General features: G+C 43.3%; 1 protein-coding gene across 1 annotated transcript in view; it reads right to left on the bottom strand.

The window, feature by feature from the left end:
• Positions 1-1306: 1306 nt before the first annotated feature.
• Positions 1307-17854, bottom strand: part of MTRF1L (mitochondrial translation release factor 1 like) — a 248651-nt gene continuing 232103 nt past the window's right edge. Inside the window, exon 7 of the mRNA XM_086927223.1 lies at positions 1307-2283. Coding sequence (XP_086783349.1) covers positions 2083-2283 — 201 coding nt within the window. The 3' untranslated portion in view covers positions 1307-2082. The remainder of the gene's footprint in view (positions 2284-17854) is intronic.

Below are 17854 nucleotides of genomic sequence, written 5' to 3'. Positions count from 1 at the left end.
TCCTCTCCCCAGGTCAGAGCCCAGTGCGGCCACACCAGTCGCATCCACCTAAAGCCAGCCCTGCTGATGCTTATATGTGTGCCACAATGTCACTTCCAATGCAGACGACACCAACACAGATGAGATAAATGCCACATACTGGTACTGCTCAAGATTTTCCAGATTAAGCAGACATCTGGGAAATATTCTAAGGTAAGGAATCGGCAGTTAGAGGTATATCAGACGTACTATAGCAATACAATACGACTTGAAAGCTATCATGATGAGGACTGTTAAGGCTCCCCATCTTCTTTCCCGCCAGGGCTGGCTCTAGGGCAGTGCGACCTGTGCCACCACACTGGGTGCTGGCTTCGTGGGGGTGACGTGTTTGCAAGTTTATTATGTTTTTAAAGCACCTGCTGCAGCGTTTCTTTCCCCGGCAATTACCAGGCCTCACAAAAATTTTAAGATAACTTGTGTGATTAATTATCTTCCTGGAGAGAGAGAGCAGCGTTTTGTATAGTTGAGGTTTTGACGTATGTGAAGTTAGTGCAGAGGGTTAATATGCTGCTGCAAAGAACGTGTACCAAGTAGATTATAGAGTGCATATAATGTAAACAGATCAGCATGTTACAGCTTTTAAGAGAGACATCTTTTTGTTACTTGCAATTTAGAACTTAAAGTCCTAATATTCAACAGGGAGCTAATGACGTTCACCATAGAACTGTATACACACTGCAAAGTATACATTAGAAGATTGATTAATGTTGCATAAAGGGTTAATTTGGCTAGAAATCGATTCTTATTATTAAAGAAAACTCAACTATGCGTTTTTTTTTCCGACTCGCTTCTCCACACCAAGCACTCTTAAACTATACTGCCTACCAGTATGGATGACATGTGACTCCTACACTTTTAGTCCTTTGGCTTATGTAATATTTCCTATACACTGACTTACACATGTATGATTAATTGTCTGTGTGTGTGTGATGCAAAGTGCTCACACACCCTACACTGGTATGAGCGGTACTATATACCTAATTCAATGCACTTGAGAGAGTGTGGTTTTGGAGACTTGGTCACTGTTAAAGGGTGCTAGTGAAAGAACTGTTGTGAAGTGGTCATGGGGGGGGGGGCACCAACAAACATTGTCGCACAGAGTGCCACCAGTGCTAAAGCCGGCCTTGTTTCCCGCCCCAATATTATGCTGGCAGAAAGCCAAAGCAATATATGAAATAACTCACTCAAAGTGTAACACTACCCCTAAAAATCCAATCACAATGGCTGTGACCACCCACCTGAAAAAAATGACGCTTTTGCCAGCAGTAGTTTCCAGATTTTGCGTTATAAACGCTGAAAAATGCAAGGCTCCGTATGCTTGAGTTTAATCAGGATATCCAACCAAAGGTACATTCTCCGTGTGTGGGACACATTCTTCACTGGGAGTTTCATACAATTACTCATGAGGCCTCAATCAGTATGTTAACTGGTTAAAATCAGCAGTTTAGAACGGTCAGAATGCTTTGACAAGTTCCGGCCTTTTTTTTTTTAATTTGTTTGTGGTCAAGGAGCTTCTTCAAAATACCCAAACGAGCACAATGGCCACTGTTTCCGCTCTTTCAACTCGTGCTGTAATTCAAAGAAACATCTTCCCGCAAGAAAATAAATTCCAATGTGCAATCATGCTTCAAAACTAAAACTATGTAAAAATGTTTCTCGATCAAGTCCTGTGCCCATACTGCATGGAAACCTTTCAGTGTGTAAATGCTGGTTACTGCTTGTTCAAGTCAACAACCAAAACGAAATCAAAATGCATAAAAATGAGTGGGGTAAAGCATCTAAATACTTATTTTATTCGAAATGTTATGTGCTACCACATGTGCTCTCAAAATGCAAGATAGTTTGCAAGAGTCTGAAGCAGAAGACTACCATCTTTTGATTCCAAAAAGTTCAGTGTTTGATGGTTTCCGCAGACTAGGGGCAAAGGTCAAGCCTGACCACTTGAGTGAAAAATATGTTCATGCTGAATTTGTGTTCCACAAGCCTTCACCAGGGCACATTCTTCATATTTTCCTCACTGAGTCAATGTAAAGAAAAATATTTTCATCGCTTTTGAGAAATAACTTCTATCAGGGATTCATAGTTGGCATAGTCTCTCAAAGACTGTATCATGTCATCTAACAGTTCTTCCCCCAGCAGAAATCCTTGAATGTCATGCAACGACTTGTTTATCCGATGGTCAGTGATTCGGTCTTGAGGAAAGTTGTAAGTCCTGATCTTCTCAGACCTTCCTTTTGTCCCAATCTAGTTGAGAAAACAAACAATATGTCACATTTACAATTCTGGAAAAAACAAAGCAACACACCTGTCAATGTATTTAAAGAATCAAAGCCATTTCAGTGTGAAGAAGTAAACCGAATTTTGCCTTATGAACATTAGAGTAGTTGCTATCTCCCTTACGGACACTACACGAACCCCACTATATAGGCTACATTTTCAATTTGTTAACGTAACGGATTCGTATAATAGCAGGAATATACCCCTAGATGCATCAACGTTGTCATTTGCGATTCCTTAATTGCGAAAAATAAGGAATCGCAATTAAGGATTCGCAAATGGCAATGCATCATTAAATTCGCTATTTTATTGAAATTCGGTAAAAATCGCAATTTTTACCGAATTCCAATAAAATTGCGAGTTCCAAATAGCGAATCCGATATTCCCATTCATTCCTATGGGCTGAAATGCCCATAGGAATGAATGGGAATTGCGAATTCGCAATTCCAAATCGGAATGCATCAAAGCCTTTCAAGGGTGGAGAGGGGGGTCCAAAGGACCCCCCCCCTGCACCCATGAAATGCACTTTTACATGTGAGTTACATACACACATGTCCTAAGGACATGTGTGCCTGTAACGTACACGTTTAAAAAATGCATTTCCATGCGTTTTTAAACATTTTTGCAAATTACCACGAAGTTCAACTTCGTGGTAATTTGCATTTGCAATTTTTAAAATCGCAAATGTTTTGAGGATGATGCATTGCTGTCAAGGAATCGCAAATTTGCGATTCCTTAACAGCAATCGCATTTTTTGGAACTCGCAAAAAAAAGCGATTTCCAAAAAATGCTTGATGCATCCCAGTAACCAATTTAGGAAGTGCAAAAGGCCGATTTATGCGAATCGCACCGTTTGCACTTCCTAAAAAGGTTGATGCATCTGGGCAATAGAGACTATTCTCCAACGTGTTTCTCAAGTGACCTAAACAGTTCACTGTAAATGGAAAATGCCAACATTAGCAAGAGGAAAAGACCATGCTATGGCGCGACATCCGATCCAAATCACAGGACTTTATCCACACATTTCGTTCAAGAGCGTGGGCATCGCAGCCCTTTGATGGATGAACTCAGACCCTTGACACTTTGGTGCAGGATGTCGACCAATGAAGCATTATGACACAAAAAAACTGCTCTGCTTATATGCTTTCTACCTTGGATGCAGCATGTCCAACCAATACTTAGATAGGGATTTCTCACTATTAGTACAATCCTGCAGGAATTATGCCACTAGAAACGAAAGACCTAAAGATAATATATTGGATAGCTTTACAACAACAAGCATTTACAATGCAATGGTCTCAGCATTATTAAAGTTGGAGCTATTGGCATGGCTCATGACATTTTTTTTTCATTTTTTTAAAAAACATAAATAAATGGTATTGTCATTTACTATGGCAATAGGTAAGCATTAGAGTAGTAGAGAGTATTCGCGGACACAGAGCCACACACACAGAAAGCCACACACACACACAGAGCCACACACACACACAGAGCCACACACACACAGAGCCCCCCCCACACACACAGAGCCCCCCCACACACAGAGCCCCACACACACACAGAGAGCTCCCCCCACACACAGAGCCCCACACACACACACACACAGAGAACCCCCCCACACACACAGAGACCCGCACACACACAGAGAGCCCCGCACACACACAGAGAGCCCCCCACAAACACACACAGAGAGCCCCACACACACAGAGAGCCCCCCACACATTTACAATGCAACGGTCTCGACTTTGCAAAAGTTAGAGCTATTGGCATTGTAAATGACAATTGTTTTTATTTATGTGTTGGTTTTAAAAACATATAAATAAATGGCATTGTCATTTACAATGGCAATAGCTGAGCATTGATGTGTGTGTGTGCTCATACTGCTCACTTCTCACTAGTGGAGAAGTTACGGCATGAGCGTTGTAGGGGAAGGGGAATCCTTTGAAGAGAGTCATTTTCTCTCTGTATTTCCCTTTTCTTTTTGAAAATTAGGAGCAGCAACATTGTCTTGGTCATTGTCTTTGTGTCACCAGGGCTTTAAGTCGAAGCTTTTCCAATATTATTTGCAACCTATAGTTGCTGCCTATTTATCTTATGTAACTAACGACTATTGACAAATTCAATAGTGTTGACTTGTTGTAGATATGTTACTTTTATCATATATCTGGATGTAATTACAGAAACAGCAAAACATAGGCCAGGCGGCACACTATACTATTAAGCACAGACTTTTAGTTTACATGTTTTTAAGCCACGCCCTTAATTATATTGGCCTCGCCCTTTTGAGAGACCCCCAGTTTTTTTCATCCCACTTAAAGCCCAGCCTACATGATTTACTTCTTGCCCCCACCCCTCAGAGAAGGTTATTTCTCTGCTCTGATTACTCTGTCCAACCGTCACACGCTGCTGCACTCACGCCCGTACCTGCACACTCCTCCGGGTTCTTCTCCTCAGTGTGACTGCTCGCCGGTATGATCTCTGTGTCTCGGGCGGAGCTGCCTCGGAAAGGGAGAGGCACGGAGAGGGAGAGAAACAGTAAAGAGGGCTGGGGAGGAAGAAACCGAGATGAGGGGGTAGAGGAAGAAAGGACAGCGAGGAGTGGAGAGAACGGGAAAGGCAGAGAAAGTAGGCATTTATGGGTCATTAAATTCAAAGCGGAGATTGGAGGAAACTCAGACAACACTGGATTTAAAGAAAGAGAGGGACGTAAGGTGGAGTGGAAAGAGAGAAAGAGGCAGAGGGTGCACAGTAGACAGTTTGGAGAAGCAGATAAAAGAGTCAGGGAGAGGCAGAGAGCAGGGCAGGGGGAGACCGAGAAAGCAAGAAGCAGTAAGCAGGCAGTGAGAGAGGAAAACGAGGGGCGCCTGCGGGGGCAGGCACAGAAAGTAGAGGGGGAGAGAAGGCATTGAAGAGGGTAAGAGTGAGGCAAGAGGAGGAAGAGGCATGTTATGGAGGGTGGAAGGCAGAGAGACGGGGAGCAGAGAAACGAGGGCGAGGCACAGAAAAGAGAAGAGGGCAAAACAGGGAGAGGGAAAAAGGGGCAAAGTGAGACGGCAACATCGGGAGGGCAATGGAATGAATGAGGGAAGGGAAGAAAGGGTGAGAGGAAAGTACTAGCAAGAAAAAGTGACTGGTGAGAGAAATGTGGAGGGGATCGAATGATGGAGAAAGAGAGAAGCAAGGAGAAGAGAGAAGCAAATAGAAAAGAGGGCAAGAGAGAAGCAAGGAGAAGAGAGGGCAATGCAAGAGCAGATACTTGGAGACGCGAAAAGAAAGGCAGAGAGAAAGCAACTAGAGTCGACGAACACAGACCGTGAGATGCAACCTCGATGCAGTGCCATAATTAAAGGCATGTCATGTCTTGAAAAGTTAGGTCAAGTTCTTTGCGATTTCGTCAAGATGTCTCTGCGAGGCGAGCACCTGCTGCTGGCATCAGGAGCGACCTGCAGGCCAGAAAAAGTTTTCACCCCAGCAGGGCCAACGCAGCCTTTCATCCCCTCAAACCGGGAAGGATTAAAACGGGAGCTAATAATATTCATTTAAATCAATGACACATGTGGTAGCGGAGTTGTTAAGCGGGGAGTGGGAGCGTGGAGGGCAGGACCCATGCAAGCACCAACATTGTGAATGAACTCCTGAACCTCCCACCCCTCCGATCAAACACACACACTGCAAGTAAATAATGCGACCTCCCTCTGAACGTGGCCCCACGCTTCGCGGCAACCGCGGACATTTTAAAAGTAAAGCGCGGGTGCCGCGATTATCCCAAAATGAAAGAAATAGAAAAAACATATTTTTCTTTCATTTTGGTATAATCGCGGCACCCGTGGATTACTTTTAAAATGTTACAAGTACAGCGCAGGTGCCGCGATTATGCCAAAATGAAAGAAATAGATGTTTTTTCTATTTCTTTCATTTTGGTATAATCGCGGCACTGAGTACACAACACGGATCATGCCCACAACGACGTCATATAGCTCCTTCTTTATACAACAGACTGGACAGCCGCTATATGTCATCCTACTTGATTAGCATACTGGAAAGAGAGGGAGGGGTGTGTGAGTGGGTAAATTGGGTGTTCGGTTTTCTACATAATACTGTTAATAGCATCCCACCGGCCAGTCGTTATAGGTGGCAGAATGTGGAAAACAAACCAAACTTTATTCGACAGATTTAAACCATAAAGATAACATGTTCCCCCTCTGTACCTGGGCCTGGCTGCGCTGTGTGGAGAGGATGCACAGTGTGCTCACGCTGCCTGCACGCCCAAGTCGGCCCTCTGATTGGTTAATAAGGAACACCAATCAGAGAGCTGAATTGGGCGTGCAGGCAGCGTGATGAGGGGCTCTCTCTCCAGATGACGTCAGGGAGAAAAAGAAGACAAAAAACGCCCCCGAATCAGGAAAAGACGGGGCTTGAACCGAGTGACGCCCATCTCCTCCAATGGCTGGCCTCTGTTTAGGAAGCCAGCCAATAGAGAAGAGGGGCGGGTTCAAGCCCTCTACTAAGAAACATTAAATCTCGGAGCTCCACCCACACTGCTGCTCAGTTCGACGCGAGTCCGAGACCTAAAAAAAGGATACAGAACCCAGGAAATGCACCCTAACTAAATGTTTCTAGACCACCAGTGTGCCGTGAAGTTCAATACCTACTTAGATGAGATAGTTCCCATACATACAAAAATCTTATTTATGAAATGTAAGTATGGTACTCTTGTTATTTGTAAGTGCAACTACTTTAGTATTAACTGCTGGAATAACTACCTGTAACTTGCCGTGATTTTCTCTTTCTTAGTGAAGTTTTTTTGAAACGAAAAAAAAGTATGGTACTCTTGTCAAAGCAGGCGTCACTGTACATTTGTCTAATGATGCATCTTGCGCAGCAAACTGCTGCTACTGTAAAACCACTTGGGGAGATATGACTCTACTTTTTTTCTATTTTGCGCCTGCTATCACAGCAGCCAAAATAAATGGATTATACCTGTTTATTGGAACCTCGCTAATTCTTTGAGCCCAGAGTTCTGCTGGTTCTACATTTATTTAATACAGTGTTAATGGTGATAAAGCACAGCTCATTAAAAAGCATAATTCAGCAAAACACCGAAATACCCACATACAGTTAATTATTCTGATGCTCACGGAGGAATGCATTCCTCAAACAAAAGAATTACACTCCAAAATGGAACAATGAACAAAAGATTTCTATTTTACCATTAAGGTGTCTAGTGCTTAGTGGTAACTGCAAAAACAACAAGTGATGGCAAAGTCCATAGGTCTTGCCTATGTGAGATTTATTGACTTTTCGAATATTTTTTAGCTAAGTTGCAAATGGCTGAAGGTAATCTAAACAAGCTGTATGACACAACTAGTGTTGCCCACATTATAGCACTTTAAAAATAAAATCAGTAATGCTGCACTGAAGCCAGTCAGCGCTGCTGTATAATCGGGCTAAAGAAATGTTGACAAAGCCAATGGATCTTGAGACCTATTAGCTTTGACAATGCTTGGTATGGAATGCTATATGGCAAGATTTAAGTATTTATATAGTGTTTACAGCAGCTGAAGTGCTAATGTTAAATAACGCAGAATGCCCTTGCCAAGCTGTTAGTGTGTCTAGATTCAGAAGCATTTTAGGCCAACACAAAAACTGTGTTAATTAAATGTGCCATATGGATGAGCTGAATGTAGCATAAGTTGTAGATGGAAAGAAAAGTCCAATAGGTTACAACCTTTATTGCTTTGTGTTACTTTGGGTGCAATGGTTGCAAAAGAACCCAAAAACACTCCTGACTGCTTGTTTAGTAGTAAAATAAAGCAAAAATAGGTGTTCAGTGGGTTTCCTAGACATTTTGGTTCCTATGCCACTGCACCTGTTGCTTCATTCAAAACGAGACCCTAGTGCCTGCAAGTTACTTGCACTTCTGACTGCTTGTTTAGTAGTAAAATATAGCAATAAAAGGTGTTCAGTGGGTTTCCTAGACCCTTTGGCACCTGTGCAACTGCACCGCTGCAGCATTCAAATCTTGACCCTAGTGTCTGCAAGGTAATTGCACTGGTGACTGCTTGTTCAGTAGCAAAATATTGAAATAATCAGTGCTCAATAGGTTTCCTAACCCTTTTAGCCCCTGTACCACTGCAACATTGAAATCACGACCCTATTGCCTGCAAGGACAAATGAGAAAATTGTTTCATTCCAGTAATACAAGTGTTCCAAAAAGGTATAGTTGAAGACTGAATCAATAATTATTGTACAGCCAAACAAAGTAAAGCATATTCTTTACACATCAAAGTGAAAACCAAGCACTGATAAATTGTGTTACAATGTGGCTTGCTCTTTCCTGTGAAAATAACTTCTCCTGTGTTTGATAGTGAATGGTCCATAAAAATATGTTAGGCTGACTGAGAAATGCGGTTTTGTATTTTTTTCCTAAAAAGACAGTTTCATAACTTAATTTGACTTACCAAAGAAACTGTATTTTGCAAAAAAATTGCAAATGTTTTGAGATGGATATGTCTAAAATAAAGACAAGCATTTGCAATGCAATAGGTCTTGCATTACTGAAGGTTTGAGCTATTGGCGTTGCAAATAATGCAACACCAAGAGCTTAAACTTTCAGTAATGTTAGACCTATTGCATTGCAAATGCTTGTTTATTATTATATCAAGTGGACTGGGCTTTGAGGTCTAGCAAATAAGGAAATGGTTTTCATTGGGGGTCTTTTTTGTGAAAAAAGAAATGTATTTTTCTTAAACCATAACGCAAAACTGGCCAACACACAAGTCGCTTCCTTGGAGCTAGTAATAGTGCCGAATGTCAATACAAATTCCTATTTATGAGATAATCAACATCCAATTCTACAATTAGGTGAAAGTCTGGCTATTAATAAACATAACAAATAAAGGTATTAGTGCTTTAAATAACACAATGTTATTAATGAGAGCAAGGTAATGTTCGCGAATGTTAAAAGGATCGTGTCAATTCATCATGGCATGATGACCGCTGTGGTCTCATAGTGCGTGGTCTAGTAAAGTATTCCGGTATAGCATTCAGTACTGCTTTGGTCCTAAGGAATACGACTTGTGTCGTGAAACATGTGTTGGCCAGTTTTGCGTTGTGGTTTAAGAAAAACTGATTTCTAGATTCAAATAATGACCACTAATCCATCAATGTTCTTTAGCTCAATTCGCACTCCCAGTTCAGACCCAGCCATATGGGGAAGAGTTAACACACTGAAACGGTTCCTTGGCAGGCAGTATGTGGGAAGAGCAAAGCCAATCTCCGCTGAAGGCTACCAACCCCATAAGCAAGCTGCAGGGCAGTCAGAGGGCTCTTCTCCCAGAGGGATTGCTTCTCACTGTAATATTCTCATGTGGAAGTCCGTGGGATCAGCCAGATAGGTGGACTCAAGAGGTACATCTGGGGATATTATTCCTTGACTCTTTCACGTGACAAGTTGCATTTTCACCATAGCTCACTGCCTAAAGTAAGAGTGTGACACTACTAGGATCAGAAACGTCACTGCTGCTCAGGGAAAGTCAGGGTGCCCTTGCCTGAGACAAGGGCTGGGTTGGGAGAGATCTCCTGAGTGCACGGACGAGTGAGTCTCTAGGCTTGTGAGAGTGCAGATGAAAAAAGTATGTGAAGATCTGTGCCTCAAGTGCGCGTGTTAGCTTAGTTTTTGAAAGTTGTGGACTTGTTGTCTGTGATTTCACCCTGCTGGGGACAGAGTGCGTTGCCATGTAACCACGAACATGGCACACAATCTGTTTGCATTTCTTTGGAGGCACTTTGGTTAGTTCTAAAATATGACAAGTCCCTATTTTGTATGAACACAACAGACGGGTAGTGTTCCCCTTGGTGAAGGCAATACCAAAGATACTGTTCAGTTTCATATAGGGGCCGCCATCCACCGCCTCTCATCCCCAACTTACGGGAAGTCTAGTGCAGGGTGGAAACTCTGTTTCATACATATATTCAGAGCACCTCATGCTACGGGTTTATGTCACAATATAGATTTCTAGTACACATTTAAAATTACTCGTTAACTAGTTTTAGGTCTCGCCTATACCATTGCGCAGGAATGGATAGGGGAGAATTATAGGGTTGGATCAGGAAAGCTAAACCAGGCTGCAGATTTCGACGAGTGCATGTGTTCGTGCACGAGCTTCCATCCGCCTGCCTCGCATTATTGCCACCAGCAGCTTCTCTTTGATCCGCTCCGCCCCCTGCTGCACACGCTTTCCATCCGCCTGCTTCGGGCATCCACATCAAAGCCATCTGTCCCTGCTGTTCACACTTCTTTCACGGCCGCGAGGCCGTGCTTCAAAGGGATCCGCTCACTTCTCCTCCCCCCTCGCCTCCTCTCCCCCGCCCCTCTCTGACTTCACATAAGACGATATTTGTAAGTTCACCAAACCTCTTTGGTCTAGAGTCTCATTGTCTGTGTAATCGTTCATGTAAAACAAAACGAGACTCCATGCCAGGCACCGACCTGCAATCAGCTAATCGCGCTGCAGTAAAAAAGATAACACTCGGCTGACACGGAGTCTCACAGTGGCCCTGTCACTTGCGAGGCTTGCAGCAATTCAATGGCCAGCCGCCCGCCTGTCGCCTCAGACTCCCGGCCGCTAAAACAATCACTCCCTCAGCAAACATGCACAGTACGCCTCCCACATCATCAGGCACAGCAGCTGGCGCCACTGTTGCAATTAATTGGGGTGCAACATAAAAGTATTACACTGAAACTGCGCTTTCAATATTTTGTTTTATTTTGTAGGTTACCACGGGCGCAAACATGGGGATTACACGTACAAATCTTTACTTAAAGCACAGTGGTGTGTGCCTTTAAAGATTGCCTTTAATAATGTTGCCGAGCGTGCCTACACGTGAAGGAGCTACTATTAAATCGCCGGGGGCTGTGGGGCTCCTCCTTTCACCAAGTGACCCGCTCTGGCTTTCAGCACGGTCCGTGAAGAAGCTACTATTTATTCATCGGGGGCTGTGGGGCTTCTCCTTTCACCCAGTGACCTGCTCCTAATTAGCAACAATGCCGGGCGCATTTGTTTGTTTTTTCGCATAATAAATAATATTGCTGCGTGTGCCTACATGTTACAAAAAGTGTACAATAATATTGAAGTGTACTATATTATCTTGAGAGATATTTTGGTATCTCGCATCTTTGATAGCATCCTAAATAATTAACTCGCGCCACGACTCGACTCGCACCAGAAACTACACCAGTTGGAAAGTCGAGCCGGAAGTAAAAGTCAACCATAAGCGGAGGCAGGTCACGGAATTGCTGCTCTCGCTGCCTATCCAGGAGTGAGGTAGTATCTAAAAGTTGATAATGTTGCCTAATAAAAATATACTTTTACACTACTTAACGTACTGCACGTTCATGATGACATTTATTCTGAACAGACTGCCACACTGCAGTCTCTTCTCACTGTACTATGTCGTTTTCAGCATTGTTCAGACGCACTAACCCCCTTTTGTGTGCTGGGGTGACGGGTGAGCCACTACCGTGTTGGTCGGACCTGCTTGAAAACAACTACTCGCTCCGAGCACAGGTGTCATTGCTAATATTTTTGATGCTTCCCTCGTCTTCCTAGCTTGATTTTGCTCACAAAAAAGTGTTACTTGTAGTCATTGGAATATCACACATAATTACACTGAAATTAGGAAAATGTGACAATAGCAATCGGAAACCTTGGCAGCTGTGAGTCACTAGTGCTTCCACCTGAGTATTTAAGTTACATACTTGCTTTTTAGAGGCGGCGTGCAATCAGCAGCTGCCTGCAGTCAGTGAGCGCCAGGCCCGGAGTTAGAGAACTGTAGTTAGAAGTCGTGGCAAAGCTACAGGCTACCAGCTGCGGGCAGTGACCAAGTGTGACTGTGTGAAGAATGGCTGTACAGTGTCTTGCACCAGGGAATGTTGTGCCACATCGTGTTATATGAAAATACATTCATAACCCATTCTGATTAATGCAATATTATGCTGCAAAAAACTGTGAGGAATAAACACCACCGCTGTCATCTAAGTGCTGGTGTTCCCTCAGTCGGAGATCGCTAACACTAGTGCCTTTAATTAGTTGTTTGCTGGACACAGTGCGTGCTTAGCTGAGTTTTGCTGCTACCTTTATCATTTTTTTGTTACTCTGGACCTAGTTAGGCCACCCTTGAACCATTGTTTGCCCTAATATACTCTATAACCCCTGGTTCACTTTATGGGGTACCCTTGTTTCTTATGCTACCTTAATCATGGCACCAGAGGTCCAGGTCTCTGTTGTGACTGGTGCTGGCTGATGCATGTGTGCTCTGCTCAGCTGACAGCTCGGTTGAGACAGAACTGCACCCTGCAGGATGGCACTCTTGTCCTCCAGCCCTACAGCGTAGGCAATGTCACTGAGAGACTTCTGGTCAGTGCAGGCTGAGTGGCAGCAGGATGTTTTTATTTCAAATTCCTGTCACGAGCAATAACTGATTCTGCCGCCCACAGAATGAATAAATTAAACTCCATGACCTCCTCCATACTGCTCCCCTCTATCTATCGCCCTCACTCTATCCACCGCCCTCACTCTATCCACCGCCCTCACTCTATCCACCGCCCTCACTCTATCCACCGCCCTCACTCTATCCACCGCCCTCACTCTATCCATCGCCCTCACTCTATCGTCCTCTATCTATCTATCTATCTATCTATCTATCTATCTATCGCCCTCACTTTATCTATCACTCTCACTCTATCTGTCTATCTATCTATCTATCGCCCTCACTCTATCTATCGCCCTCACTCTATCTATCGCCCTCTATCTATCTATCTATCTATCTATCTATCTATCTATCTATCTATCTATCTATCTATCTATCGCCCTCACTCTATCTATCACAATCACTCTCTGTCTATCTATCTATCGCCCTCACTCTATTGATCGCTCTCACTCTATCTACCGCCCTCCCTCCCTCTATTTATTGCCCTCCCTCCCTCTATTTATTGCCCTCCTTCCCTCTATTTATTGCCCTCCTTCCCTCTATGTATCGCCCTCCCTTTATCTATCGTCCTCACTCTATCTATCGTCCTCACTCTATCTATCGTCCTCACTCTATCTATCGTCCTCACTCTATCTATCGTCCTCACTCTATCTATCGTCCTCACTCTATCTATCGTCCTCACTCTATCTATCGCCCTCACTCTATCTATCGCCCTCACTCTATCTATCGCCCTCACTCTATCTATCGCCCTCACTCTATCTATCGCCCTCACTCTATCTATCGCCCTCACTCTATCTATCGCCCTCACTCTATCTATCTATCGCCCTCACTCTATCTATCTATCGCCCTCACTCTATCTATCTATCGCCCTCACTCTATCTATCGCCCTCACTCTATCTATCTATCGCCCTCACTCTATCTATCTATCGCCCTCACTCTATCTATCGCCCTCACTCTATCTATCGCCCTCACTCTATCTATCGCCCTCACTCTATCTATCGCCCTCACTCTATCTATCGCCCTCACTCTATCTATCTATCGCCCTCACTCTATCTATCTATCTATCGCCCTCACTCTATCTATCTATCTATCGCCCTCACTCTATCTATCTATCGCCCTCACTCTATCGCCCTCACTCTATCTATCGCCCTAACTCTATCTATCGCCCTCACTCTATCTATCGCCCTCACTCTATCTATCGCCCTCACTCGATCTATCGCCCTCACTCGATCTATCGCCCTCACTCTATCGATCTATCGCCCTCACTCTATCGATCTATCGCCCTCACTCTATCGATCTATCGCCCTCACTCTATCGATCTATCGCCCTCACTCTATCGATCTATCGCCCTCACTCTATCTATCTATCGCCCTCACTCTCTATTGCCCTCACTCTATCTATCTATCGCCCTCACTCTCTATCGCCCTCACTCTATCTATCGATCGCCCTCACTCTATCTATCGATCGCCCTCACTCTATCGATCGCTCTCACTCTGTCTATCGATCTATCGCCCTCCCTCTATCAATCGCCCTCCCTCTATTTATCGCCCTCCCTCCATCTATCTATCGCCCTCCCTCCATCTATCTATCGCCCTCCCTCCATCTATCTATCGCCCTCCCTCTATCACCCTCACTCTATCTATCGCCCTCACTCTATCTATCGCCCTCACTCTATCTATCGCCCTCACTCTATCTATCGCCCTCACTCTATCTATCGCCCTCACTCTATCTATCGCCCTCACTCTATCTATCGCCCTCACTCTATCTATCGCCCTCACTCTATCTACCGCCCTCACTCTATCTATCGCCCTCACTCTATCTATCGCCCTCACTCTATCTATCGCCCTCACTCTATCTATCGCCCACACTCTATCGCCCACACTCTATCTATCGTCCTCCCTCCATCTATCTATCGCCCTCTCTCCATCTATCTATCGCCCTCCCTCTATTTATCTATCGCCCTCCCTCTATCACCCTCCTTATAAGAATTTAGCTATGCAGCACATTAGCCTGGGTGCTGAAACATCTACTGTTCTTTGACATGGAGGGAAAGTAAGCACCAAACTGCATGACACACCAGTTATGGGCATCGAAATTGGGGTTATCTTTGAACTCCAAAACCAGTGGCACAGCATGGCTGCATTTGCAGATATTCTTATTTCTTTAACATTTTACTCCTTTTTACTCCGTATTTCCTCCACTCTTTCGCTGTAAATCATTCAAATCCACATGCAAGGAAGTGCAATTGCCTGGGTTTTCTCATGTTTAAGTGGGCCATCCGAACCTCTTCTTCAAAAACACGTACTGAAGCGAAATTCATCTGAAGCAGTTTATTATTGCCCAATGCATTTCGGGCCTCTGGGGCCCTTCGTCGGGGGTAACTGAAATTAACAATAGGACATATTTTAAAAAACTACTGTATATGTACACTCAATTTCATTACGTTATGCTAGTGGTACAAATTACACACAGTTTCTTCAATAGCTGACTTCTTGAACCTTCAGTAATGTTACCTACGATGTGTCAATCCAACTAATTTTTTTCTCTCCATTTTATGCGAAACACCCATTCACCCAGTCAATGACTCCCCTGTGATAACCTCATCATCCTATTCTACCCCCATCCCTAACCCTCCTCATACTTCCATTATTCTGGTGCAAAACCCTCCCAGCACGTTGTTCACTTTTCTCATCCTTATACCTCCCTTTGCTGAACTGCACTCGTTCCTATCCTTTCATCCTTTTCTCCACTCCTCTCTACCCCACTTCCTTCCTTCTCACTGCTAATTACCAATTTATCTCGCTACCTTCCCTGCATCCCAGTCCTTCGTAACACCACCGTTCTACTTACTAGGGACGTCACCAGTGAAAAAGCACGCAAAGAATGGACATTTGATCTTAAAACAAGAGGAATTCCAGTCAAACATAAGGAGTGCAACCAGTTTATATAGGATGTTGTACACCAGTTATGGGAACACATGGAGAGAAATATTGACTTTCAGCAGGAAACGATATAGTCCAAAGCTCTGTTTTTAATATAAAAGCAGGGCCTTCGGTGGTCATAGCACTGAAAATACAAATTTTGAAAAAAATATTATTGTCTACGGGTGCTTGTGGAAGACAATTCCTATGGACTGGAATCTAGAGAATGCTAAAGTGATTCGGATATTTTACTGACATCTGCTGGTCGTTTTCTATCAAGAAAGTTAAATAGAGGCAGTTGCCAGAAAAATAAAAAAAAAGTCCCTCAGCAGAAAGCAATTCTGGTATTTTACTGACCTCTGCTAGCCATTTTCTAATAAGACAGAGGCAGTTGAACAGTAAAATAAGTCACTAAGCAGAAGCAGACAAGTCCTAGGGCTAATCTCCAGAGCCCACAAAGTACATACACATATATGTATATAAAATACATAGAACGGTAGTGATGGCTAGAACAGTCGCACATCAGACTCTTTCAGTAGTCCAAAATAATTTAGTGGGTATCAGAAAAAGAGATTACGGTGCCATTCAAGGTAATGCAGGCATCCGACTACCACGGATGCTTAACCCACAAGTATAAAATACCTGTGATCAAATATCTTGAAACTTAGTCGTACCTCGGCACTCTAATATTTACACTCAAGCAATTTGCAAAATGTATCATAAAAATGAAAAAGTCAATATTCTAAATCTTACTCAGGCATGAATCTCATAAGTAGAGGAACAGTTAAGATTGTATTTCACAAAAAGAGAACATCCAAGAAATCCAGTATGTATTGTGTTTGATTTAATATATACTGAAAAGTGTTTAGATACCACGAGACATTGAGAACCAGGTGGCAAAACAAAAAGTGTTTACAGTAAGTACATGATACATCATTATATTGAGCACTTTAGACAGAAAGTGATGGCCAAGTGGGGGGTCCTAATCCTAGGGCCTTCCCAGTCTTGATAGTTGGAGGAAGCCGATGACAGCCGACACGTGCTTCTTTACATTTATGTAACTTTCTCAAGGCTTATGATAGTGGTACTGTCTGGTAGTTGTTAGTCCCATCCAATTTAGTTGTGGTGTATGTCTCAAATGCGAAAAAAATGTAATTTCTGTCACTCTTTAAATCAAGTGGTTCTCCTTCAGGTATGGAGTCAGAAATTCCACAAAGGTGAGTGGACACTAGGCAGGATACATCTAGTAGAATCCTGGGACGCGATCAAGAAGTAGATTACCCCGTTTTGAATTCACAATCAGTCAATGTGAATACTTTAAAGAAACACCATATATTCGCATTAGTAGAGGGGTCCGTAAAGGGCGTCAAGAAATGTTTGTAGTAACAAACAAGGGCTTTTGATGCGTCCTCGTAAGAGAAGCTACAAAGTGGTCCGGCATTCGGGGCAATCCTATACGATATGTGAGGGCCTATACATATCGTATAGGATTGCCCCGAATGAAATTAGGGAACCTATGTTTCATGCGGATATATAAAAATGTTGACCCAATGCCAGCAAACCAAAAATTTTTTACTACTTAAACCATTATCAAAAGTTAAAACCTAATATTAAATCAGTGTTGTATAGCAAACTCTATCCCCGATTTATTTCATTTACAGAAAGTTATGCATTTCTTCCGTGTTGTTTAACCCATTTGGCCATTTGCTGTCAAATTCAAGTATCATCTTTGTTTTCAATTGATGCAATTGCCGTTCAAGATCCCCACCTCTGCGAGATTTTGGTATAGCCCCTACCACATAGTATTTGAGGCATGCCACATCATTATTATGACATCTTCTAAAATGGTGTGCTACAGGGTAAGCTGGGGCAGAATGTAAAATAGCTTGAAGATGCTGCAAAATCCTGACGTGCACCTGTAGCTTGGTACTCCCTACATATTTTAATCCACAGGTGCAAATCAGGACATATACAGCAAACTCCGTTCTGCAATAATAACTTCCGGAGATTGCCACTTCTTGAGCACTGAAAGGGGTTCGAAAGTGAGTAGTATTAATCCCGAATTTACATGCTCTACAGCTAGAACATTTGCGAAATCCAGATATTGTTAGCGAGTGTTTGTTTCG

This window comes from Lissotriton vulgaris, chromosome 6 (genome assembly GCF_964263255.1).
Source record: "Lissotriton vulgaris chromosome 6, aLisVul1.2, whole genome shotgun sequence".
Lineage (NCBI taxonomy): Eukaryota > Metazoa > Chordata > Amphibia > Caudata > Salamandridae > Lissotriton > Lissotriton vulgaris.
Note: the sequence above shows the minus strand (reverse complement) of the source record. Positions and strands in the feature narration are given on the sequence as shown.